At 37.0% G+C, this 23207-nt stretch overlaps 3 protein-coding genes, 1 long non-coding RNA gene and 1 pseudogene across 10 annotated transcripts; 3 read left to right on the top strand and 2 right to left on the bottom strand.

Moving 5' to 3' along the window:
* Window positions 1-55: 55 nt before the first annotated feature.
* Window positions 56-1105, bottom strand: LOC113735377 (major allergen Pru av 1-like). Its single transcript, XM_027262387.2, has 2 exons — window positions 922-1105; window positions 56-598 (listed from the first exon to the last, which is right to left on the bottom strand). Exons 1-2 carry the CDS (start codon window positions 1103-1105, stop codon window positions 300-302), a joined length of 483 nt encoding a protein of 160 aa, XP_027118188.2. The 3' UTR covers window positions 56-299.
* Window positions 1106-1313: 208 nt separating this feature from the next.
* LOC113734212 (major strawberry allergen Fra a 1.08-like) lies at window positions 1314-2630 on the top strand (annotated as a pseudogene).
* Window positions 2631-3417: 787 nt separating this feature from the next.
* LOC140037543 (uncharacterized) lies at window positions 3418-8801 on the top strand. Of its 4 annotated transcripts, none has more exons than XR_011841458.1 (9): window positions 3418-3619; window positions 4808-4937; window positions 5041-5168; window positions 5716-5854; window positions 6969-7101; window positions 7817-7880; window positions 7961-8233; window positions 8361-8461; window positions 8565-8801. XR_011841458.1 is itself a non-coding variant. In XM_072081906.1 (8 exons), the coding sequence occupies exons 1-8, from the start codon at window positions 3464-3466 to the stop codon at window positions 8568-8570; spliced, it is 1029 nt and encodes a 342-aa protein (XP_071938007.1). In that variant the 5' UTR covers window positions 3419-3463; the 3' UTR covers window positions 8571-8801. The 4 variants fall into 4 exon arrangements, 2 of the variants coding, with proteins under 2 accessions (XP_071938007.1, XP_071938008.1); XR_011841459.1 differs by having other exon boundaries at window positions 3419-3619; window positions 6969-7083; XM_072081906.1 differs by lacking the exon at window positions 8361-8461 and having other exon boundaries at window positions 3419-3619.
* Window positions 8745-9371, bottom strand: LOC140037544 (uncharacterized). Its single transcript, XR_011841460.1, has 2 exons — window positions 9233-9371; window positions 8745-9115 (listed from the first exon to the last, which is right to left on the bottom strand). It is a non-coding gene; the product is annotated as an uncharacterized lncRNA (long non-coding RNA).
* A 283-nt stretch (window positions 9372-9654) lies between these two features.
* On the top strand, window positions 9655-21281 carry LOC140037542 (alpha-mannosidase I MNS4-like). Of its 4 annotated transcripts, none has more exons than XM_072081902.1 (17): window positions 9655-9795; window positions 10966-11085; window positions 11175-11267; window positions 11932-12018; window positions 12505-12595; window positions 13361-13431; window positions 14234-14306; window positions 15064-15173; window positions 16172-16222; window positions 16521-16609; window positions 16735-16816; window positions 16916-17029; window positions 17635-17714; window positions 18313-18448; window positions 18705-18775; window positions 19015-19261; window positions 20377-21281. In XM_072081902.1, the coding sequence occupies exons 1-17, from the start codon at window positions 9655-9657 to the stop codon at window positions 20635-20637; spliced, it is 1917 nt and encodes a 638-aa protein (XP_071938003.1). In that variant the 3' UTR covers window positions 20638-21281. The 4 variants fall into 4 exon arrangements, with proteins under 4 accessions (XP_071938003.1, XP_071938004.1, XP_071938005.1 ...); XM_072081903.1 differs by having other exon boundaries at window positions 19015-19255; XM_072081904.1 differs by having other exon boundaries at window positions 13376-13431.
* The last annotated feature ends 1926 nt before the right edge of the window (window positions 21282-23207 follow it).

Consider the following 23207-nt stretch of genomic DNA (forward strand, 5'->3'; position numbering starts at 1 on the left):
TGCTGATGGGAAGCAAGTGGAAGAAAAAGTGCTTATTTTAGTTATCAAGAAAACGTAGTAGAAACGAAGTAAATATTATTGATGTAGGAGGAGGGACAAATACATAAATCCGGAAACATGACATAGTGGTACAAGAGAAGCATACAATTAAGTTTGACAGAATGTTCAAGAGAGCAAGGGACATTCTTAGTTGATGGAGTTCTTAATCCTAAGCTGATCAACATAACTCAGATAAGCAGGACAATCTGAACAATTTGAAACCTAGTGCCATTTTTCTGAAGTTTTCTGGACTTGTACTGCTAAGCATAGACATCAGGATGTTGGACCAGGTAGGCCTCCACTGCCTTGTACATTCCTAAGGCCTTCTCTTTGCCAGCCTTAACTTCCTCCTCTTTAATTGCAAAATCTCCCACCGTGCAGTACGTGTTTGTCATCTTGGCAACTGTACCGCCACTGGGTGATGTTTCAAATTTCACTTCGTAACTGATTTTCTCAAGATTTGCAGACAAGGCATCACCTTCAATCACTGTGTAATTGTAGGTGTATGTCTCCTCATTAAGCTCATCAATCTTATACTTTAAATAACTGAAATTCTTTCCTGCAACGCATGTCCATGGAAAGGAAACTTAAAGATGTGAAAAAACATACACGAACTAGAGGGATGATTGAATGGGAATTCAACATATTGATGTCACAACAATGATGACTTGCATAAAATTGCTGCAGATCATTAGAATGTATGAATGCTCACATTTTAATATGTAAAATTTGAAAAGCAACGTGTTCCTTAGGACTATCAACTTGTGTTTTCTACGAGTAATACCGTCATTTCTATGATAAGATCTCTCACATGCAACTAAATATAATGTGAAATCTTGAACAAGTTAAATTAGAACAGAATAAGCTAGAATTGGCTCTTGCCTTCTGCAAGGTTGATTTGCTTGATGCTTCCAGTTCCTCCATTGCCTTGGAGAATTTCAATGCTTTTGAAAGCTTGTGGCAAGAGCTTGGGAAACAGGTAGTGAGAGTCAAGAACCGAGGCCTTGAACAGCCTTGCTGGAGGGATAGAGTAAGTGTATTCCTCGGAGAAAGTAATGACACCCATTCTGTTTTTTTCTAAAGAATGTAAAAACCCTGATTCTGTATAAAGCGATCACCTGTTTGTTTGCTTTGGTGGAACTCAAGGACACAGTAGTATAGTATTTATAGGGCAAAGCTAAAGGATTTTGTTCTTTCAAATTGCATGCAGTTTCTTTGTACGTACCATATTCTGCGCGGTGTCTTTTGTATATAGGCCTATTAAGAAGTGGCACATTGCCCATTACTCCAAACATTTTAGTTTTAGCAGATTTACAGGCTAAATCATACCAAATGCGCACAGAAATGTTGATATTTTACTTGTTATTTTCACAATTTTGCATAAACCAGCTAGTTTAATCAAAGATTAGTTGTAGCCTATACAATTGTTCTCTACACAATTTTGCCCATTGAAGAATGAAGATGCTGCCATTTGGCAAGATTAGCACAGTCGCCAGCTGACCGTCTAGCATAGATTCTAAATCCTGTCTGTTGTGGTTACAATATGAAGCAATAAGCCCAAACACAATAAGAAACCAACAAGAAGACACTCATATGGTTCATATCGGGTGATTTTGAGAGAGTATGAAAATCTGATAACTTGATATCATACTTGGACTGACTTATGTTCATTCAGAAGAGGACAATTATAGGAATACACATTGGCCATGAAGAACTCTTTTTGTGACTATCTATAAATAGATGCATTTGATCCACAACATCATCAGCTCGAAACCACCTTCTTACATTTGCCCAAGTAGCAGAACTAGTAAAGCTAAGTAATCTGAAAGATCATGGCTGCAACCACTTTCAGTCATGAATACACTTACACCATTCCACCTGCAAGGCTATTCAAGGCCTCAGTTCTTGACTCTCACAACTTGTTCCCCAAGCTCTTGCCCCAAGCTTTCAAGAGCACTGAAATCCTCCAAGGCAATGGAGGTGCTGGAAGCATCAAGCAAATCAACCTTGGCGATGGTAAGATTTACTACATTAATGCAAGATATCTTTTCTGTTCTCCATTTTTATTAAGCACTTGAGTACATTACTGATCCTCTTCATAAAAAGACGGGGAAAAAAAAAGCTTCTCTATTCTCAATTTTTTCCTCTTTTGGGATGCAGGTAAAACTCTGAGTTTCTTGAAATATCACATTGATGAGCTCAATGAAGAGACGCATACATATAACTACACTCTGATTGAAGGAGATGCTTTGTCTGACAAGCTTGAGAAAATAACTTACGAGGTTAAGTTTGAGCCAACACTACAGCGAATGGTGGTACCATCTCCAAGATGACTAGCAAGTACTATCCGAAAGGAGATTACGTGGTCAATGAAGAAGAGGTCAAGGCTGGAAAAGAGAAGGCTTCTGGCATGTACAAGGCTGTGGAAGCCTTCCTCCTCCAAAATCCAGAAGCCTATGCTTAATATTCTCGTCCAAAACTTCAAATTTCTAGCTTTTTTGCTTCTTGGTTTGTCGCGAACAATAATTTTATGTATTTGATTGTCATGCGTATGTTTATGTTTTCAATGTACTGATAAAATCATTTGATTACGTTGTTCGGTAAGGTTCCAGGTATTATTTTCATTCATTCGTTTAGCAAGGTTAAAATCCGTTAAATATAATTTTATGCTAGAAGAAAAGAATAAAAGGGATATACTTTGACAAGAGATATATATATATATATATATATATATATATATATATTGTGGTGTGATTTCTTTTGTCTTTATTCTGAGACCCTAACTCGATTCGATTTCATAAGTTGAGTTCCATCTAATTTGATTCAATTCACTTCGCGTAATTCTTATTACATTTAGTGTAGTTTTTATGGAAATATAAGTTAATTAAAAATATAAATCCGACGAGTCATAGATAAATCAAATTAGACGAAACCACAAATGTTAGAAGAAAAGAATAGAAGGGAAATACTTTGACAAGATGTATACATATATTGTGGTGTGATTTCTTTTGTCTTTATTCAGAGACCCTAACTCTAATTCGGTTTCGTAAGTTGAGTTCCATCTAATTTGATTCAATTCACTTCGCGTAATTCTTATTACATTTTGATGGAAATATAAATTAATTAAAAATATAAATCCGACAAGCTATAGATAAATCAAATTAGACGAAACCACAAATGAACTAATAAGGCCTAATATTTCTAATTTTTTTTAAAATTTTACTACTACATGATTTTTGAGGAATGTTCCTTTATAAATTTAAAATTTTTTGGGAACCCATCAATATTTTTTAAAAAAATTGGAAATGAAAATATAATTTGCGAGACCAAAAAAAAAAAAAAATCAATTTCCCGTAATTAGTACTACTACTTATTACTTCAGCTCCCACTTTAGTAAATTTTTCAGCTTCGGCAAAGAAGAGGAATGGCGCACGGAGGCTACGGCAAGCGCCGAGTAGCCCAGCGGCAGCAACAAGCCGGCCGCCGCCGACCAAAGTCCCTTGCCGTCGATAAGAAAACGAAACCTAAATCCGTCTCCCTCAAAAACCAAGTTCGTTCCATTGAACGCATGCTCCGCAAAGTACTCACTTTCTCTCTTCTCTCACATACACTGAAAAACGCGGACTCATGTATGATTATTGTTATGATTTATTGGTTAATTGCTTACTGATGGTATATAAAACCGTCTTTTTTTTCCCTTGTGATTTTCTAGCTGTATTTTTGTGGGTTTTATTTGAAAATGTGTAAAGAAAAAAGTTTATTTAGGGAGGAAGAGAAGGGGTATTGGATTCTTGATAGTGTGGCAGCTTGGCTTATTGTTCTATTTTTGAAATTCTCGAAGAAATGTGTAGTTGGGGTCTTTAGAAGGGCCTTTCTGATTGAAGTTCACTATTCTGCTGCTTGTGTTCATTATAGAGATCAGCAGAAATGTAATGAAGTTTTAACTTTGGCTTTTCAGCTTACTTGTGGTTTTGAAAAAGGTCAAAAAGCAGAGAAAATAATGATGGGGTTAATATACTCCTACCATTGCCATAGTGAGGAAAAGTACCCTTAGGTTATTGCTCTATACGGAGCTACTGCCAAAAACATGGCTGTTGTATGAGTTTTCAAATTTGTAGTAGCATTAAAATTCTGCCGGTTTACCTTTTTCCATGAAAAGGATAGGACAAGTAAATGTGGCTAATTTGTGGAAATTGTAAAGTTTGTTCGACATTTGAGATGCTAGCACTGTTGAAAAATCTAACATTCTTAATAGCACTGATAAAATCCCCTAGCATCATTTTGTATACTCGGGCCCTTGGTTGTTTTTTTCGAGAACTTGTTTTCTTTTCTTGCATTTTCAAAAGACACGGATTGGTCTTGTGTTGTGCACATGGGGGCATATAAGGCTTAAATGTATATTTAGCCTAGGCAATGCTGTAGCATTTTTTCCTCGAGTCTGCCTTCCACTATTTCAAAAATTTCTGTTCATTACTGACACGGTGATCATATAGTGCACTTGTAGAATGCTGCATTAGCTACATCTTGGATATGTAGCTTAATTAGGTGGGGTTTCTCCATTATTCCTTACAGATCATTTTGTAGCATAACATAACTACTACACATGAAGATGTTATTCTGGCATCATTTGGGGGCTTTTCCATCATTTTCTTCATTGGCCATGCTTCTGCCTCCTCCTCTTTTCAATTTAGGGGTTTGATTTGTAGATTAATGCTACATAGTTCTTGCTGCATGATGAGAAAGATATCATTTCCACTGATATGTTCAGGATCTCCCGCCAGAAGTTAAAGAAGCCCAACAAAAGAAGTTGGATGGACTCAAGAAACAACAAGAGAATCTCAATCGTCTAGCTGTGGAACGTAAAATATTCCTCCGCAACAGGAAGATCAAGTTTTTTGGTAAAAAGTGGCTTCCTTTTTTCAGCTTGATACTTCTTTCAAGTCTTATGGAACTTTTGTAACTTTGATGATTGACTTTGGAACCTCGAATATGCACACGTAGAGAGAAGAAAGATCGAGAGGAGGATAAGGCGATTGGAAAAGCAGCAGCGCGGTTTGTCTGGTCAACCCCAAGAAGCAGAGCTTGCTGAGCAACTTTCTAAATTGAAAGAAGATCTTGAATATGTCCGTGTAAGTGTTGGTATTGCTTGCAATTTCTATGGATTCCAAGACTATCAGCAATGTGATTTTTACGGTCAAAGCATAATGACCAACCTTTATTATACATCTGTAATCTCTTTGCATTAAGCTTATTGTCAAATTTCTTTTTTAAACTTGTGATCCATATCCATGTCTCAAAAGGATATATAAGAAGAAATTTTAAAAGGTGTAATATTTTTTTCTTCTTTTGTTGGATGGATTCTCTATATCAATGTATGTAGTTGAACAGAGCTTCGAATGAGCAGTAAGATATTTTCTATCATGCGCCTGAATTAGGTTTACTGTGTGTGAATTTTTCAATCGGATCTTTTGCTTTTATGGTGGCTTATGACTAATTTGTTAAATCTAACAACCACATGGGTGGGTGAGAATCATGGATTACCCAATCTTTGTTGATGAAAAATCTGACCTGGCTGGGCATTAGTTGGAATTAGAATTTTGAGTGTCAAGATTTAGCTCTTTTCTTTTCCTAATTAAGGAATTTGATCTCTATTTTTTGTGTTGATTTAAACTGCAGTTCTTTCCCAAGACTGAGAATTACGTATCTCTGTTTATGGGAGGGGAAGATGAGGAAATTGTTGAAAAAAGAAATAGACTACGCAAAGTGATAAAGGACAATCTAATTGCGGCGGCAGCAAGTGGCAAGGATTTGGAAGGTAGTCTTTTCTACTCCTATTTGCAGTTCATTCCACTGGCTCATGATGTTCCTTTGTGAAGTTTTGGCTTTTCTCCTCCCTTGTTTGGGGAAAAGTTAGAACGAAACTTGAATACTTCAATCTTTGAAATTTTGAATTTGGAAATCATTGAAACCTAGAGAAAAGTAGTCTGATCCATATCGTATTCTGTCTTATATGGACCTAACAGTACCCATGGGAAGGTTTTTTTTTTTTTTTTTTTTTGTGTTGGGGCGGGGGGGGGGGGCTTCAGTCACATCCTCTTATTTTATTTCTTCTATTTCGCTCTCTAGTACTATGTCAAATTAGTGTCTGGAAAGTGATTGCGTCTGCTTATCATGTTTTTCTTTTCTTTTAGAATGTGAGGGAAGAAGTTAGGGGACAGAGGAGTGCTGTAAGTTGGCTAGGTACTAGTATCTTTGGCATTTTTACAAAATGTTAAGACTGAATTTCTGATTCAAGTTAGGTGTTACCAAGAGAAGAAAAGGTTCTCTGTCCCAAAGCCTTATTGTTTTGTGAAAACATATCAGTTGGTTTTGTAGGTTTTCTTAATAAATAATAAAAAAAAAAGACAGGCACAAGGTCATTCATATAATATTGGGTGTTTCAGGTTGATGATTCTACTGCCAGTAACTAACTGCTTCACTTTTCCTAATTGCCTCTGCTTTTGGAATCATGACCCAGGCAAGATTGGAGGGTAAAGGAGAGTCAAAGAATGTTAGAGGTGTTAGGTTGTTAGAGTTTGTTGTATTACCAAGGATTGAGGGTTTAAATTTTCTGTGGTGTGCAATCTCCTGGAATAGGTCATAAATAGATAGAATGGTAGTTCACTTTATCCTATTAACCACTAATTCAATGATGTTATATAATTCTATGATTGGTGGAATACAATTTGAGATATTGATCCTGATAGATGCATATTCTTGTAAAACCCTCTAATTTTCTGGGATTACACCTTTTTTTCTCTCTGTATGTGTGCGGCATTGGGGGGTTTTTTTTTTTGGGGGGGGGGGGGTGGGGAGAGAGAGAGAGAGATGTGGGAAACTGTAATAAGGTAGGCAAAGTTGATCTTCTTAACTTGAACATGGTCAAACAGAGACAGGTAGTGAGGACGATGGGCTTCTAGATCCAAGTGACGATGATTTCTTTTTGTCTGGAAGCTCAAGTGATGATGCTGATGCAGATGATGAATGGACAGATAAAAGTAACAGGTACGCTTCACATAACAGGTACTCTTCACATATCTATGGTGGATGTGGTTTCAAAATTTTTCATTTTGATCATAAGCATAATGTGGACCCTGCACAGAAAATTGCAGCTGTAATCTCCTTTTAGATGCTGCATAAGTTTTGGGACTGTTACTGCAGAAACAGTTTAAAGCATCATTACTTAACATAAAACCTTGGAAAGCTAAATTGCTTGATTCGGCCATGAATAATGCTCCATGTGCATCTGATATCCAATTGCTACAGTATGCCAATTTTTCTTAAAAAATTTGCAAAATTTTTGGATGAACTATTATCACATGGATGAAATATTTTTGCCTGCGTATTGTGTGTGAAGTTGAGAAGTACAATATGATTCCAGGAGCTTGTTAAACTAGGTGCTGATAATTTAGGAGTAACTATATATACCATTATACTCAGCACAAATAGTTACTGCATTACTGCTTACTACTTGGAACTTGTTTAGGCTTCAATGTAAGAGTCCCTTTGTTTCAGTCTGAAAAATTTTTCCCCTCAGTATGTGAGTGTAAATAGACAGAAGATATATGGAAATATAGAAATGCTCTGCATACCCTCTATATGAGCCCTCAAATATTTTTTATTGCACGCTTGCTCTCCCAACGCTCATATGCTGTCCACGCATTGGTCACTTTGGAATGGCGAATTATTAGCAGACTTATCCTAGGTACCCTCTTAATGTCAAAATATTGCTCTTCAGGGAACAAGCTTCCAGTGCCTCTGGGATAGCAGCATCTGGCATGTCTAGTGATGAAAGGAATCAGGTTTTAATAGAGCTTAGCTTTTCCTTTTAGATGCTATGAATGTCAAGGTGGTAACTATCTTTGTTATCGTACTGCTTCAGAGACAGATTTCTGCTCGTGCTTTGATGCCTCCACCTAGGCCATCAAAGAAATCATTTTCTGGTTCATCAAATGACAGAAGATTTGGAGGATCTTCAAGTAGGAAATCAAAACCAACTTTAAGAAAGCCCGAAATGTCCACATCTAGCAATACGTCAAATAGTATAGGGTACAGAAAGCGAGGATTGTCAGATCCACAAACTGGCAACAGTGATAACATAAGTGATGCTCGAAAGCCTCGAAGGAAGAGGAGACCTAAGAAGAAAAAACAGCAGGTAAGACATGCTAGCTCTGCAACTCATCAGTTTATTCAGTATAGTAGTGTGTTTTGCCATTATAGTACATGCATTCTCAAGTGGCATTGGGCTGACCGAGTCGCTGTTTGTTTCCTTCTCGATTTAGAGTTGCTGAATTGCTTGTTGCCTGATGCATACGTGGTGTACTAATGTATCAGCAATGTGTATGTGCGTGTAATTTTTGGACATTCTGGTTTTGATTATCTGGTAGTACAAGACGTCAGAATTCTTTTCAATTATCTTTAAGAATACTCTTTGACTCCACGTGCCGGTTCTGGCTAATTTGATCTGCTTATTTGTTTGCTGACAGGTATGAGAAGCTCGTTGATGATTATGCAGTACTTCCAAGATTTTGAAAGCTTAGTTTTAGCCATTGATATTCTTCTTCTCCCCAATCATAGAAGCCAGATGGGATCATTCGCAGTTCGTGTTCTGTTGTGCAAAAAATTTTAACTTCATTTACGTAAATGACTTGTCTGTTCAAGATCTGTTTGTAACTAATCAACTGTTATCTTGAAATCGTGGTATACTTTGTTTGCCCTTGTAATATGGAGCATTAACCAAATAGAAGTCCCTTCCGGCGGATTCTAAGAAATAGAAAGAACAGGATCTGATACCTCGCAGGGATTATTTGAAGCTCCAAGGGACTGCCCAAAGATCCCAGCCCTGCTCGCGGTTTCCCCTTCCCAAGGTACCGAAACCGCTAAAACATCCAATTGACACGGGTGGCGGCACCTCCAAGCATCACAACAGCTTTTGGTGGATAACACTATCACGCGAGTCCATTCTCCCAGCAGTTGGAGTGTATGCAAATGTCCACGGATAAAGGCTTGTATGCAAATCCCAGCAGCTTTTGGGGGCCTGAAGTGGGTCCAGATTTTTTTTTTTTGACAAAAAAAAAAGATATATTAAAAACGCAAATGATTCAAACTTTACAAAAAAAAAAAAAGATATACTAAAAACGCAAATGATTCAAACTTTTGCATCTTCAGCGTATTTCTGTTGTTCTTCAGCGTATTTCTGTTGTTCTAAATGCAGCAAGAAAACTCGTGTACTTGTAACTCTTAAAAGTGTTGAATCTATATACGACACGATACATTCTCCGATAGTTCGAGGCACTGTGTAGATTTCCGTATCACTAGTCACCACCGCCAGCCAGGACCATGCCGTCTCCGGCGGTTTCCCGGTTATTCTTTATGCTGATGACCAGAAAAAACTCCTAATGTAACACCCTTTTGGCTTCTTCCAGGGACGACTTGGAGATTAAATTACATAATTACCCTCAACAAGAAACAAAAATTCCACTCCAACTACAGCGTATACGATGATGAGTACTACTGCACTAGCAGCAGCACTTTAACAGAAAAGAAAACAGGTCACCGGTGGGTGGGAAGAGAAGAATGGAAGCACCGAAAAGAATGGTGCAAATTTGGATGCTAATTTTAGGAGCTGTAATAATTTATTCGGACGACCACATTTTTATTCTCAGAACATTCTCCGAAAGTGTTACTGCTGAGGAAGCCAAGCAACTCAGAGATGAGGTACTCCCTCGAATTCCACCCACACAGATCACACACACAAACACACTGATATCTGTTTACTGACAATCAATTTTTAGATTCTTTTTCTGATGAATTATCACTGATTCCTTTCACCTCAGGTTAGAAATAGGTTGAAAGGCTGATCTTTTATTCTCGAAAACATCAGTTTATGTTATTTTATTTATAGGGGGCTACCATTGAGAATTTTAAGGGGGATAAACCTTTCAGGTTAGATTTTGATTCGGATGCTGTGGGCGAATTGGGGAATCAGATGGAAAAAGGCCACGTTTAAAGTAAAGGAAGGGAGTGTGGGGGAAAAGAAAGAAAAAGGGTGTGAAAAAGAAGTGATTTTTATGTACTTTGTGCAAAATGGAAGTGTAATTCGCTTGGATGGAATGCAAGGGGAATGCCCATCTTCTTTATAATGATTTTGGGCAGTTAGCAACAACCTTTTGTTGCTAGTTCGAGTTTTCCCATTGGCTAAAAGAATAAATGAAACTTTCGATCAATTAAATAAAGTATGTTTTTTTTTAAAAAAAAATGGTTTTTTTTGGTTGTTGGGGGGGGGGGGGGTTTGCATGAAATACAAGGTGATGCAATTCCTGAATCGACTTTTCATGTTTCATATAGGTCCATCAAGAGTTTGAATTTGATTGTTGAATTATGTATGCTTTATATCTTTCACGCTAAAGGAAATTGGAGAATGTTTTCTTATTTATGCTGTGTTAAATTGTGAAATTTGAAAAATTCTTCCAAGTTAGGATTTTTATTAGGATTGTTTGTGCAACTTGAAAGTGTATGAAAGAAAGTCATTTTCCTTCTTAAAATTCTTTTCAAGGAAGAACAGATGAGAAATGAAAGGATAGCTCTGTCCAAGGAATCTGTCGATAACTCTCTTCCCTGTGATAATTGTTTTGGTTTGCTTCCCTTGTTGCATGTTCAGTATTTTGTTGCTCATTTTTTTTTCTGGCAGCTACAGAAATATATACAAAAACCACACATTCCCTCTGCTTCCACCTATTAAAAAAAAGAAGAATCACTTCAGTAGAATAACCAAAATTGGTACTTTAGTTTACTGAAACTTGTTCTCTCTCTCTCTCTCTCTCTCGATAATTACCCTAGGCTATGGGGTTGATGTTTTCATGAATGAACTTTTCATGTTTGGTGTAGGTTCGAGAAATGTTCTATCACGCATTTGATGGATATATGGAGCATGCTTTTCCTCATGATGAGTTAAAGCCATTATCTTGTGAAGGTGAAGATACACTCGGTGGCTATGCCTTGACACTGGTAAGAAATCATGTTTTCTTGATTCGTGTAATTCCTTTTTGCTCTGGCAATCCTGCTCCTTATTCTGGATTGTCTTGCTGTTATCACAGATTGATTCCTTGGACACCTTGGCTTTACTTGGTGACCGTGAACGCTTCACTGATTCTGTTGAATGGATTGGTAAAAATCTTCGGTTTGATATTGTGAGTATGGATAGTGTTATTTTGTGGGAAAATGGATGCATCTTTTTTTTTCCCTTCTTGTTTCTTGTTTCTTGTTTCTCCACTGCTATTTTTAAAACATGCAAGAAAGATTACTGGGTTGTAAATGCTATTCCAGTGGCACTGAATGTGTTAGAAAGTATATGCTTGACATGCTTTTCTAAATGCCATGATTTGGTCTAGTTGGCTGTTATGCATCTATTTTGAGGATGGATGAATTCTTCAAGTATTTGTTTTAGTGAGAGTAAATAATTCTGAGATGCATCATTTTTCCAATTGTGTCCCTGGTTCTTCTAAGACATTACTCTATCTCTTGTAAACACTATCAGATGGGATTGTTGAAGCAAGAGATATTTCTGCTGATTTTTATAACTGAAGCTGTTATTTTAAATGAGATGGGATTGAAGTTGTCTCACTTCGATGACAAATAATGACTTTTTTTGATCAATCAGTTGATATGTGAGCATTTTGTGCTATAGTATGATGGTGATGCCAATGAAGATTGTTGTTGATGTCATGCCGTTAACAATATGGAGTTTACCTTTAATTCTTTGTTAACTTGACATTTTTTCCCTTCCTGGAGATATATTTTTCTTCCTATTTGAAGTTGTCCTAAAATTTGGATTTTTTTTGGTTGTACTTGCAGAACAAGACAGTATCTGTGTTTGAAACAACAATCCGCATCCTTGGAGGTTTACTTTCTGCTCACCTTATTGCAAGTGATTATAACACGGTATTGCAGATTAATGGTCTTTATGGATTTGCCTCTCTACAAGTTTCAAGTTGGTTGTTGTTTTCTGTTCTTGAACAATACATTATCCTGATAATATCTTAATTAGCTGGTTCCCAACTTATGCACATGAAAAAGCACAGATATATGGTTGTCAAGTGATAAATCCCTATAAACTGCATTAAAAGGGGAAATTGTGATCATGATGCTATACTTGGGTAATTTATATGCTTTCACCCTCTGATGCTTTACAGCTTCCCCTAACACATAAGAACTGGTAACAAGCTGGACCATAAAAGCATAAAAAATGGAATAGTAGGATGGTTCATATAGAAAACAGAACAATCTTGTTGTAATGATCGGTTGGTATGTCTAGAGATCCATTCTTTCATGATGGAATTTACTTTCCGAGTCCTGTGGTGAGATAGTTCTATTTCTTTCTGAAGTTTTCAGCTCAAGTTTTCAGCTCATGACCTTTGGCACTTTCAGGGCATGAGAGTCCCTTCCTATGATGGTGAATTGCTCGACCTGGCAGAAGATTTGGCACGAAGGATGCTACCTGCATTTGATACTCCTACAGGTATCACAACCAGAACAGTATGGTGTTCATAGAATAATCTATGAAAACTGCTACAAGATGCTGCTTCTGGGTATTTTGGCTTTTTGATATCTATAGACGTACTTGTACCTCCTTAGTTTGTAGACATTTTCCCCCGTACCTGATGCTTATTGCTTGTAAGCAAATGCTAGTGTTTCCAATATAATGGCCTGTGATGGACTTGTAAGGAATAGGGGAAGTATACAATTCACCTAATAAATGTTTAGTTTTTTAGGTACTATATCTTTTTACTTTTTGTGTATTTGAATCTGTATGGTATGTGCTCTAGGTTGGTAATTTTCATGGATTGCATTTTTTAGCTGTGTCATGCAATATATAAGAAAAGACATAGATGACAACCCGTGCATGTGTGTTGTTAATTTATTTTGTGAACAATACATGGGATATGTACTATGTTGGTAAATATCATGGATTCCATTATTTAGCTATATTTTGCAGTATCTAAGAAAAGACATAGATGACAGACAAAATTTTTTGCCCTCTGCCTGTGTTATTAGTTTGTTTTGTGAAAAGGTGTTGAATTTGTACTTAGAAGTTGGCCATTATCAGAGTGGTTTCTTTCTTGAGACCTTGACACGTCTCCAAGGTTTGCCATTCTAATGTGAAATTTGATGTTCTTTGACTCTGGCTTTCTTGACTTGTATTCAGATTTTACTTTTTTTTTAATTGGCTGTTGAATTTCTTCTTTTTAGAGAAACAAAGCTTCCCTTATCTGACCTTTTCAAGGTACTCATGCTACAGGAATTCCATTTGGATCTGTCAATCTAATTCATGGAGTGGATGAAAATGAAAGCAAGGCAAAGCCTCTTTGTACTTTCTTTGCCCTTTTGAAGTGTGAGCTTTGTATTTGTTTGTTGTTTAGCAACATAGATCCATGTCAAATATGTAACTAGTGTTAAAGACAATTGATGATGTGGAACCATTTCCCACGAGTGAATTTGGATGTTTATCCTTGCTTGACATACTCTCACAACCATAAACCATTTGACATGCCCCTGTAGACGGTGGTGCATGTACATTCTTAAAGTCCTTTGGGCTAGATAGTTCAGGAAAACTTGTCCACTGCCTGGAAATAAAATGGAAAATGTAACAAAGCGAAAAGGTTATACCATGGGCAAGACATATGATTTATTTGTTTATTTATTTATCTTTGCAATTCCAAAATTGTAGCACCTCTCAACTCCTACCGCTGGGGCCTGTAGTTCTGAGTAGTCAGTCAGCTTCCTGCTCTTTAAATGTGATGACTGTGTTGAAGCTTAGTTTGACATTCCTCTGGAGTTTTTTGAGACTTCGCTTTGAATTATTTTATGATCCATATTATAGATAATGGACATTATCAACTATCGAATACATCGAAATTATAATGGGAAGTAGTAAACTGATATTCTCTGAAAGTGAGTGTGCCTGTGTCTGATTTGAAAACTATGTAATGTGACCTTAGACATAGAACTTTGTCGGAATGTTGGATTTGGTGAATATGATGGAATGATGTGATTGACTTCTCTTGGTTTTGCAAAGCCATGAATTCTTTTCAGGCTTTCGTGTTTAATATCTGATGGTAAATTATCTGACATTTGAGTTTCTTGCCTTCTTAATTAGATAACATCAACAGCTGGTGGTGGGACTTTGACACTAGAATTTGGGATGCTTAGTCGCTTAACAAATGATCCCAGTAAGTATAAAAGTTGCTATTATTCCTGTGTGTCTAAGTTCCATATCAGCTTGTAATCTCTTCGAGCATTTGAGTTGGTCTCTTGACATAGGCTGTTGGTTGAATGCTCTATACATGTTAGAATGTATTACTTTGGGACTCGTGTCTAGTTTTTGTCACCTGAACTGGTTGGAAATTTGGGAACACTCCAGTGGCTTGATTATTAGATATCTGATAAAGAAAGGAAAGATGCCACAGGTTGCATTATAGGTGCATGGAAGCAGATCAGAAGGAACTTGAAAGGGCATAGATTATATGTGCAAAATTATACCTTGGTTTCTTCTGCTTGTGAGTATAAAGAGAAGCATGTATATGTAATTGCATGTGTGCACCTTACTAGTATACAATTGTACAGAATTTGATTATAGCCATGTCAGGAGTGAAGATTTAAATTATGACAGAATAGGTAGGGTTTGGAAATCATGTCACGATTTCCTATCAACACTTTTCCTTCTCTATGAACATGAAATGCTTCATGCTAATATCTCTTGGTTATGGCTGTCTGATTGGATATATTACCATTTCGCTAAGATGTTGATCAAATAAGTAGATGCTGTTACCTGAACCATGGTCCAAGCATCAGGATTGATCTTATAGTCTTGAACTCTAGTGAAAGTAGCTTCTCCCATCAACAAGTGGTTTTCGGATGGCTTTTTTTTTGGTTTCATTCTCCTACTCTTTGATAAGTTTTGACTGTTCTTATCTCAATGATATGCAGTATTTGAGCAAGTTACAAAGAATGCTGTTATGGGCATATGGGCTCGCCGCTCAAAAATTAACCTAGTTGGTGCTCATATAGATGTTTTTTCTGGTGAATGGACTCAAAAGGTTATTTTCCTTTTCACTGATTAAACTCTCAAGGAAGAGTTTTTCTTCTTTTCTTGTTTTTCTTTTCCCTTTGTACAATTTCAGATATTCCAACATTGAGTACCTATTATAATCAACAGAAACTGATAAATTTTGTAGTGATATGAAATTGGATAGTGTCATTTTTCATTTAATATGCTTGTAGAGTGAATGCATTTGATATTTGAAGCAGGCCTGAGAGAGAGCTTCTATATACCTATTATCTTCATCCTACAATTGTTCTGCCCCACATATTTACTAGCTTTGAATATTTTGTCTCATAGGATGTCATCTGTTAACTATGCAATTATCATTGGTAGGATTGACAACCATACTTTAGCACTTTGTACTTGTAATATAGCAGAGTTTCTTGAAGTCTATTTTTCTTGATGTATGATACTTTAGTTTTCACATAATTCAATTTTCAGGTTTTAGAAGATCCTTGTGGGTTATGAACCATGTAGCTGTTTATGCTACAAGTGTGTTGTTGTTTTTTTTTTTCCCATCTTTCTGTTGATGCAAAATTCTTGGGCTCTCTCACCACTTGCATCTGTGGTTCTTTGTTTACGTATCCCTTTTTTTTTCCCCAAAAGAAAAGATATACAGTATGCAAATTTCTGGATGAATTTGCCCAATACTTGAGGCATGCCATGGTGTTTCTCTTGTCTTATCCTGACTGTAGGGAGATACTGTAAATCTTTGCATTTATTTATTTATTTACTTTTGGATTTCTGGTTATCTAGTGAATCATTGAAACCATAAGGTGTCAAATCTGTGATGCAACCATAAGACCTGAACATGATCAGGTCAAATGATACAAGTGGAGCACAATCTGAATGCATTGGGCTTGACTTTATAGTTCACTTGTGCTGGCACAGTTGATAACCTGTTGCTTCTAGTTGTAAATGGTTTTATTGTAAATCTGTACTTCATATTTACCCTGTGATGTAATTAAAACTTTTCTTTTTTTTAATTTTCAGGATGCTGGAATAGGAACAAGTATAGACTCTTTCTATGAGTATCTCCTAAAGGTGCTTTTCACTTAGGTTTAAATATCCGTAACTGCTTTATTAGTATGAAATAAATGTTATATCCACAAGGGCCTTGTCCTGAATTGTATCCACAAGCATTTTTCATCCTTTTTCACGTATAAAATGAAGAAAATAGTTTATTTATCCTTTTACTGGATTTCAGATTGGTTTTCTGAGTAAATATTCAGTTTACTCTTGCTGATAAATGATTTTGTTGATGATAAATTTGAGATTTTGATATGTATGGATAAATATTATATCTTTGTCTAGTGATATATCTCGCTGTGACTGACTTCAGGCATACTTGCTCTTTGGGGATGAGGAGTACATTTTCATCTTTCAAGAAGCTTACAGGGCTGCAATGCACTATCTTTACAATGACCCTTGGTAAATAATGTGGATAAGATGCATAATTTTCTAGAACTTATCTTCAGTCTTTGTTCATTTTTATTTTCTAATCTTCAGTTTCATGTCTGAAGCCCCTCAAAAAGTAGGTTTTGAAACTTTTATAGGTATGTGGAAGTAAATATGAATTCTGCTGCACTTGTATGGCCATTATTTAACAGTCTGCAGGCGTTCTGGCCAGGCCTCCAGGTAAAGTGATTTGTGTTGCATCTGCATCTAAATGGCTGGAAGTAGGAAGAAATCCTTCTTCAGTAGGAGTAAGAAAATTAATTTTGTTCTCTCTGGAAGGTTCTAGCTGGGGATATTGAACCAGCTATTCGTACACATGCTGCATTCTTTAGCGTTTGGAAAAGATATGGCTTCACTCCTGAGGGCTTTAATCTAGCCACACTTAGTGTTCAGGTACGTGAATATCTGAACGTTTTAGTGACATTATATGTTGCTTAATAACCTGTTATAGCTGTATCTATTCAGCTGGCACAAACACCAAATTGCCAATTAAGTCTTGAGTGATGACACTTAAATTTTAAATTTTTTGTTGCATTTGATTGTATTGCAGTTCTTGTTGTAAAGAGAAATAGTTTTGGTTTAGTGGAAGCATGCCTTGTTATTTAATGAAGGCCCGAGATTGGTCTTACATCTTCAGTTTTAAAGCGACCTAAAGATGAGGCAAGATCCTTCAGGAATAGCCTAAAGGTGTTGAGACTCAACTGATGTTTCACAAAATGATGTTGCTACAATGCTCAAGTGCGAAATAAGAGACATAAATCTTTCTCTTTACCAAATGGGCTGTGGTGAAATTTAAAGCAACCAGTTCATACAACACGAGAAGATGAAACAGCACTGACTTCTTTAGTAGATTCTAACTTCAAGCTGCAAATATTACTGTTGCTCAATTAATGTCTTAGTGTTCATCTTTCCTTTTTCATTATTTGTTTTTGCACTAGTTTTTGTCTATAACACACCTCCTAACATAGTGGACTTGAATTTTTTATGCATGGTTATAGCGAGGTCAGAAAAGCTATCCACTGAGGCCAGAATTGATTGAGAGCACATATTGGCTGTACAAAGCTACGCAGGATCCCAGGTTTTCTCTTCATCTTTGATTAAATTGTTATTTTTTCATCCCTTGTGCATTAGTACTATGTACTTCAGAAAAAATAAAATAAAATAAAAAAACCTTGCTGAAGCTGTAAAGAGTATTCATACTTGTCCAATGACTGCAACATGTGAATAAGAATGCTTAACTTGGAAAAGGTTAGTCTTTTGTGAGGTTTTTCCCCTGCGTCACTTGCAGATTGAATACTGTCACAGACACACACCAACACGCGCACATGAGCTCTCACTCACTCTCCCTCCCTCCCCCCTCCGCCCTTATATCCATTCTTTTGTCCCCTGCAGTATCTGGGATTAGCGATGGTCCATATGTCCATACAGTAAGGATAAATATGACCTCGGCTGACTGTAGTGTCAACATGGAAATTCAGTTTATTACCCCATGTAATGGAGTGGATGAATATCTGTGTCCTTGAGACCTGACACCTGCTATGTTTTTTTACCTTCTGGTTAAATCAAGCTTTCAACAAGACAAGGAACCCATTTTTCCAGTTTCAGTGCTCTACAAGTTCCACCAATGTTGTTCATATTTATATTGAAATGACTAAGATGTTGAAAATCCATTTCAGGTATCTCGATGCTGGAAGGGATATGCTAGCTAGCCTGCAGTATGGTGCTCGATGCACTTGTGGATATTGCCATATTTCAGATGTTGAGTTCCACATACAAGAAGATCATATGGAAAGCTTCTTCTTGGCAGAGACGGTAAGTACCTTTTCATTAAAGAATCTTCAGATGGTAGTAATCATAAGGCATTTGTCATACTTGTCCACTTTCATGGTGATCACTACTGTTAAACGTGGATGAGAAATTCTTGATAATTTTATGAAACATATATTGGCATTACTGTATGCTTATAAAATACATTTATACCATGTATCTAAGCACTTTATGTGTATTTTTCCATTTCCTTATGTTTGCTTCTCTCACTTTCTTATTTAATGTTGCACCATACATTCAGGTTAAATATTTGTGGCTCCTTTTTGATTTGGGTGCTGGTCCGGATAACCTCATTGAGAATGGTCCATACAAGTATGTTTCCTGAACAAGTTGCCTTTGAGAAGATTATCCACTTTAATCTGTTTGACCAACAGCTAATACATCAGATGTGGCCAAAGGCATATTGTCATTAAATACCAAATACTATTGCCAAATTAATAAACATGAAAATCATATTGGAATTTCTCACTCCTTGTTGACATTGGAAGCAGGACTGTTTGTTATTATTTCTTTGGGTCCATGCTACAAACATAATGAAAATTCAACTACAGGTACATTTTCAGTACCGAGGGCCACTTATTGCCCATGACTCCACAAATATCTCTAGTACGGGAACATTGCTTATACTTTGGAGCATACTGTAGAAGCAGCAACCTGAGACTGGAGACCAATATTTCAGGTATTGCCAAAAAACCTGGGGAAACTAATCACAGCAAGACCTACTCATGTCCTGGTCCGACTTGTTCCTTGTCACGCTTCACACCTCAGAGCTCACCCGCAATTTCAGGATTGGTAAAGGTCTGGAGTTTATATCTTTTTCAGGATTGGGCTTAAGCTCTCTGGTTTCAAAACTATCTATGGGCCCATTTGTTTCGTTGTTTGCATGGTTTCCTTCTTATCTATGCAACTGTCCTTACTCTGAACAGAATGGCAATCAAACCTGTAACAAAATTTTCATTAGATTTACTTTATTTAGTATACTTGGTTAAACATCTAACAGGAAAAGGGACTATCATAAATGTGATTGCTAAATCATTAGATTTGTTTTATTTAGTATAGTTGGTTAAACATGTAAGAGGAAAAGGGATTATCATAAATGTGATTGCTTAGCAACTACTTTTTTCCCTGATTCGTAAAGCATTTGATGTGTGTTATGCCTTCCTTTCCTTTTAATTAGAAGCACTTGACGCGTTGGTTTCTCCGAATCTAATGCGTATAGCAAGACTACAAAATCTTGATAGTTGATACTAATGTCTAAAAGTCCCAGTGGTCAGAGGAGGACTCTTAGAGTCTCCCCAGTGCAAGGTTCAGGGTTCGAATCTTGAGCCTCATAGGTTTTTGGGGTGGTTTTTGGTTTTTGGTTTTTTTGGGGGGGGGGGGGGAGAGGGGGGGTTGGGAGGAAGTGGGGAGGTGTGGGTGGTTAAAAAAATGATACTAATTTCTAAAAGTCAATTGAGAGATTATGGCTTGACATCTAAAGGGTTGCAAAAGATTTAGGGAGCTTTTGCGCTAGCCAGTTACCAAACAGGTTTAACTTCTGTAAGACGGTATATCTTCCAAAAATGTCTGACTCTTGCACCAAAGACTAGCTAATGTATCTGATGCCTGGTGAATATATGACAGGTTTTGGATCTTATATATTGTAAAATTTGTCACTTAGATGTCTCCTAACATTTGGTCATAAGCTATACTTATTTGCAGTTCATTATGTTCAGTTCATGTTTATTTGGTATCACATCTATTTAAATGGAGTTAATCCACTACTTGTATGTTATTGTCGTAAAAGCAACAAATCTCATGATTAAGAAGCTGTAGGTTGTAAATCCGATAAGACATGCTTCTTGTATGTGTCTTGTATTATTATATGTTACTTACCTTCTGATATGCTAAGGCAGTATTGGATTGTGTAACAGGGATACTGTCCAGGTCTAACACACGGGCAAAGGTTTGGCATAAAATATGCAGCTTCAGCAGATGCAAATCTTCAAGACAAGTCTCCAACACAGAGACCGGCTGATGTGGTTCAGAGCCATTCACTTGTATTGGTGTCTAACCACAATGCTGACCAAGTTGATCATGTAAAACATCAGGACTCTAGTGTTGAAGGATCTGTAGTTGCCCAGGGAGAGGAGAAACAACAGGGGAAGTTGATAGAATTATTTGAAGGAAGATGAGCATACTGTCAGTGTCGTCCTGATCACACATATTTTTCCTGCCAGCTCTTTTTACTTTAAATCAGACATCACAGTTGAGGGTTCAAGCTTCATCCAGAAGGCTGGCATGGGTCAGAGCTCCTTTGCATGGGCCTGTTTTGAGCCTCGAACTGGAGTTCCGAGCAACACGACAATTTTGCTCTTCCAGCTCGATAGAAAAACGAGCAGAAACAATTGTACATGATTTCGAGGGGAGGGATGAATTCTAACGATTAAATTCTTTCAGAACTCTAACTTGACATGTTTAAGTAAAAATGTACTTGAAGGATTCTCAAGAAGCAGGAGGGCTTTTGAGGAAACATTGTAGATGGACAGACAAGAATAGCTCAGGGTTTTACGAAGAAAGAAAAAAGATGATATGATAGCTCAGGGCACAAAATTGACACAATCTTGCCCTTAATAGTTTCTGTACCGTTGTATAACTATTGCTCAGGGCCCAAAAACAACAGAATGTGGCCCTTTTTGATTTATTTTCAGAGATGCGCAAAATGTAGATTTGATAGGAAATGTGATGTAGAAGAGGCGCATTGCCTTGATCATAATGGTGCAATGTCTTGCGAGATTCCTCTAATTATATGCTTACTGCAATGCTGTTCATATTGTCATTTACCTATTCCACTCTTAGTGTGTTCGTAAATTTTGGTAATTGCAGAACTTCATAATCCTGTGTCTTCAATTCATAGATTGTGGAAGCTCATTGACATGGTACTCCATAAAGTTCTAAGAATAGAGGAAGGCTTCCCCTTTGGGATACAATGGGATTTTGCGGAATATAGCCCCAGTGATTCAAGATTTTGCCCCCCTAGTATTTGCATGATAGTTCAATTCACCTTGTTCTATCCCCTTGCTACTTCTTCTTCCTCCTTCCCATCCCTGCTCCAATGTTTTCATATTGCTTTTACCCATTAAGCTTCTCCCTCCTAAAAATTCGAAAACAAAAAAAAAAAATGTCAAGGGGTATAGAAATTAAACACACTATTGGATCTTTGAGTCAATTAACTAGAGCCTACTGTTGTCCGGCTGGGCTCCTTTATTTTTTTTTTTAAAGTGAAGCTAGGCTGGCCTCATTCAATTGGGTTTAAGCTTGGGTTAATGTCAGACTCATTTACCACTATTACTCACCAATCACAGGCTTAGTAAACTTGGACTTCATCGGTCAAGTATTCCTATTCTAATTCTGAGGTCGAGCGACCTCTGGTTTTGTGGCCCAATTTTCACTATTACTCACCATCATTTCTTAAAGCCCAAAGGGAGCCCATACCTGTTGTTTACATGACCGTTGAGGGAGTCTATAAAATATCTTTGGCGCCATATTCGTAAAATCCAAAAAAACAGAGAGTTACACATGAAACATTCCTCAGCAAATTCAAAACCCAGAAAGCTTGAAGAAGGCCTTTATTCATCCATCAATTACTCAAACCCTGTTTCAGGACTTATTTATGGTGGAATTTCCACACCTTATGCCTTTGAATGGGGAATCTCTACCCCGTCAACTTGTTCGATGAAGTTCCTGAGCCAATGACGAATGATTATGTAGCACTACTTTTTGCATATGTTTTTCTGAACGTATGAACTTTTCTGGAACAGTGGGGGGTTATTCAATTGTTAGTCAGTTGGCAAAAGGTTCAGAGAGCGTGAGAGGACTCGGAATTGCATTAGAATAACGGTTTTTGGCTGTGGTTAAATGTGGAAGTATTGTTCTTTTTGGGATGTGGGTTGCCATGGACGTAGAAATTGAACGATTGTTTCATTTTCGTTGCAGATGGAGGTAGATAGAGAAGATGGGGTTGAATGAGATGGGGAAAGAGGATGTTTTCCTGAATTTGATGATTTTATCGCCAAGAAGCAATGATGGTCATGCAAGAGATGGATAAAGCTTCTTTGAACAATTTGATCCATGTGTATCTGATAAAAGGGTACCTGATTGAGATGCATTACTATTGAAAGATGTCAATCAAGAACTTAGATTTTTTGCAATATTGGTCAAAGGGAATACGTATATTCATGATAAGGATGTAGTTTGTTGTGTTCCAAGTTACTCTTATTTGATGAGTTTTGTGCTCTTGGAAAATTGATTATATTGGTTTCTCGGAAAGAATGGGGACAAAAACCGGGAGGAAATGTTTGAAAGGATGTGGTGTCATGGACCATGATGATAAATGGATTAATTGATTTGCTAGCCCGGACTTTTATATGCCTATCAGATCAGATTCCTCTGAATAATCCTAGTCCTTCTTGTACTATGATTCCTGGATATGTGAAAAACCATCTGCTTTAAGGAGGAGGTATTCAAAGTGATAAAAGTTTCATAATGGGCAATGAAAGTACTTTTCCAAGTACTGGTAATTGTTGCATTTTCTAACTCTAGATTTCTGTGACGCATAATTGATCACCAAAAACATGCATGTTCTGTGAAAAGTAACATATTTATAGGCAACATGCAGGCACCTGCAGACCTGTGCTGTGCCTTGATTCTGGATTGCATGTTTGGCTATGGTCTCTATGCTGGTCTAAATTCAACAGCTGATGAA

The sequence above is a fragment of the Coffea arabica genome, chromosome 3c (assembly GCF_036785885.1).
Source record: "Coffea arabica cultivar ET-39 chromosome 3c, Coffea Arabica ET-39 HiFi, whole genome shotgun sequence".
NCBI lineage: Eukaryota > Viridiplantae > Streptophyta > Magnoliopsida > Gentianales > Rubiaceae > Coffea > Coffea arabica.

Bases quoted from the DNA above. Each gene is read 5' to 3' on its own strand.
- LOC113735377 (XM_027262387.2), bottom strand. From the start codon at position 1,105: ATGGGTGTCATTACTTTCTCCGAGGAATACACTTACTCTATCCCTCCA. The intron at 599-921 runs GCAAGAGCCAAT...CATGCGTTGCAG, and splicing joins GCAAATCAACCTTGCAGAAG to GAAAGAATTTCAGTTATTTA.
- LOC140037543 (XM_072081906.1), top strand. From the start codon at position 3,464: ATGGCGCACGGAGGCTACGGCAAGCGCCGAGTAGCCCAGCGGCAGCAA. The intron at 4,938-5,040 runs GTAAAAAGTGGC...ATGCACACGTAG, and splicing joins CAGGAAGATCAAGTTTTTTG to AGAGAAGAAAGATCGAGAGG. The intron at 5,169-5,715 runs GTAAGTGTTGGT...TTTAAACTGCAG, and splicing joins AAGATCTTGAATATGTCCGT to TTCTTTCCCAAGACTGAGAA.
- LOC140037542 (XM_072081902.1), top strand. From the start codon at position 9,655: ATGGAAGCACCGAAAAGAATGGTGCAAATTTGGATGCTAATTTTAGGA. The intron at 12,596-13,360 runs GTATCACAACCA...GACCTTTTCAAG, and splicing joins TGCATTTGATACTCCTACAG to GTACTCATGCTACAGGAATT. The intron at 15,174-16,171 runs GTTATTTTCCTT...TTTAATTTTCAG, and splicing joins CTGGTGAATGGACTCAAAAG to GATGCTGGAATAGGAACAAG.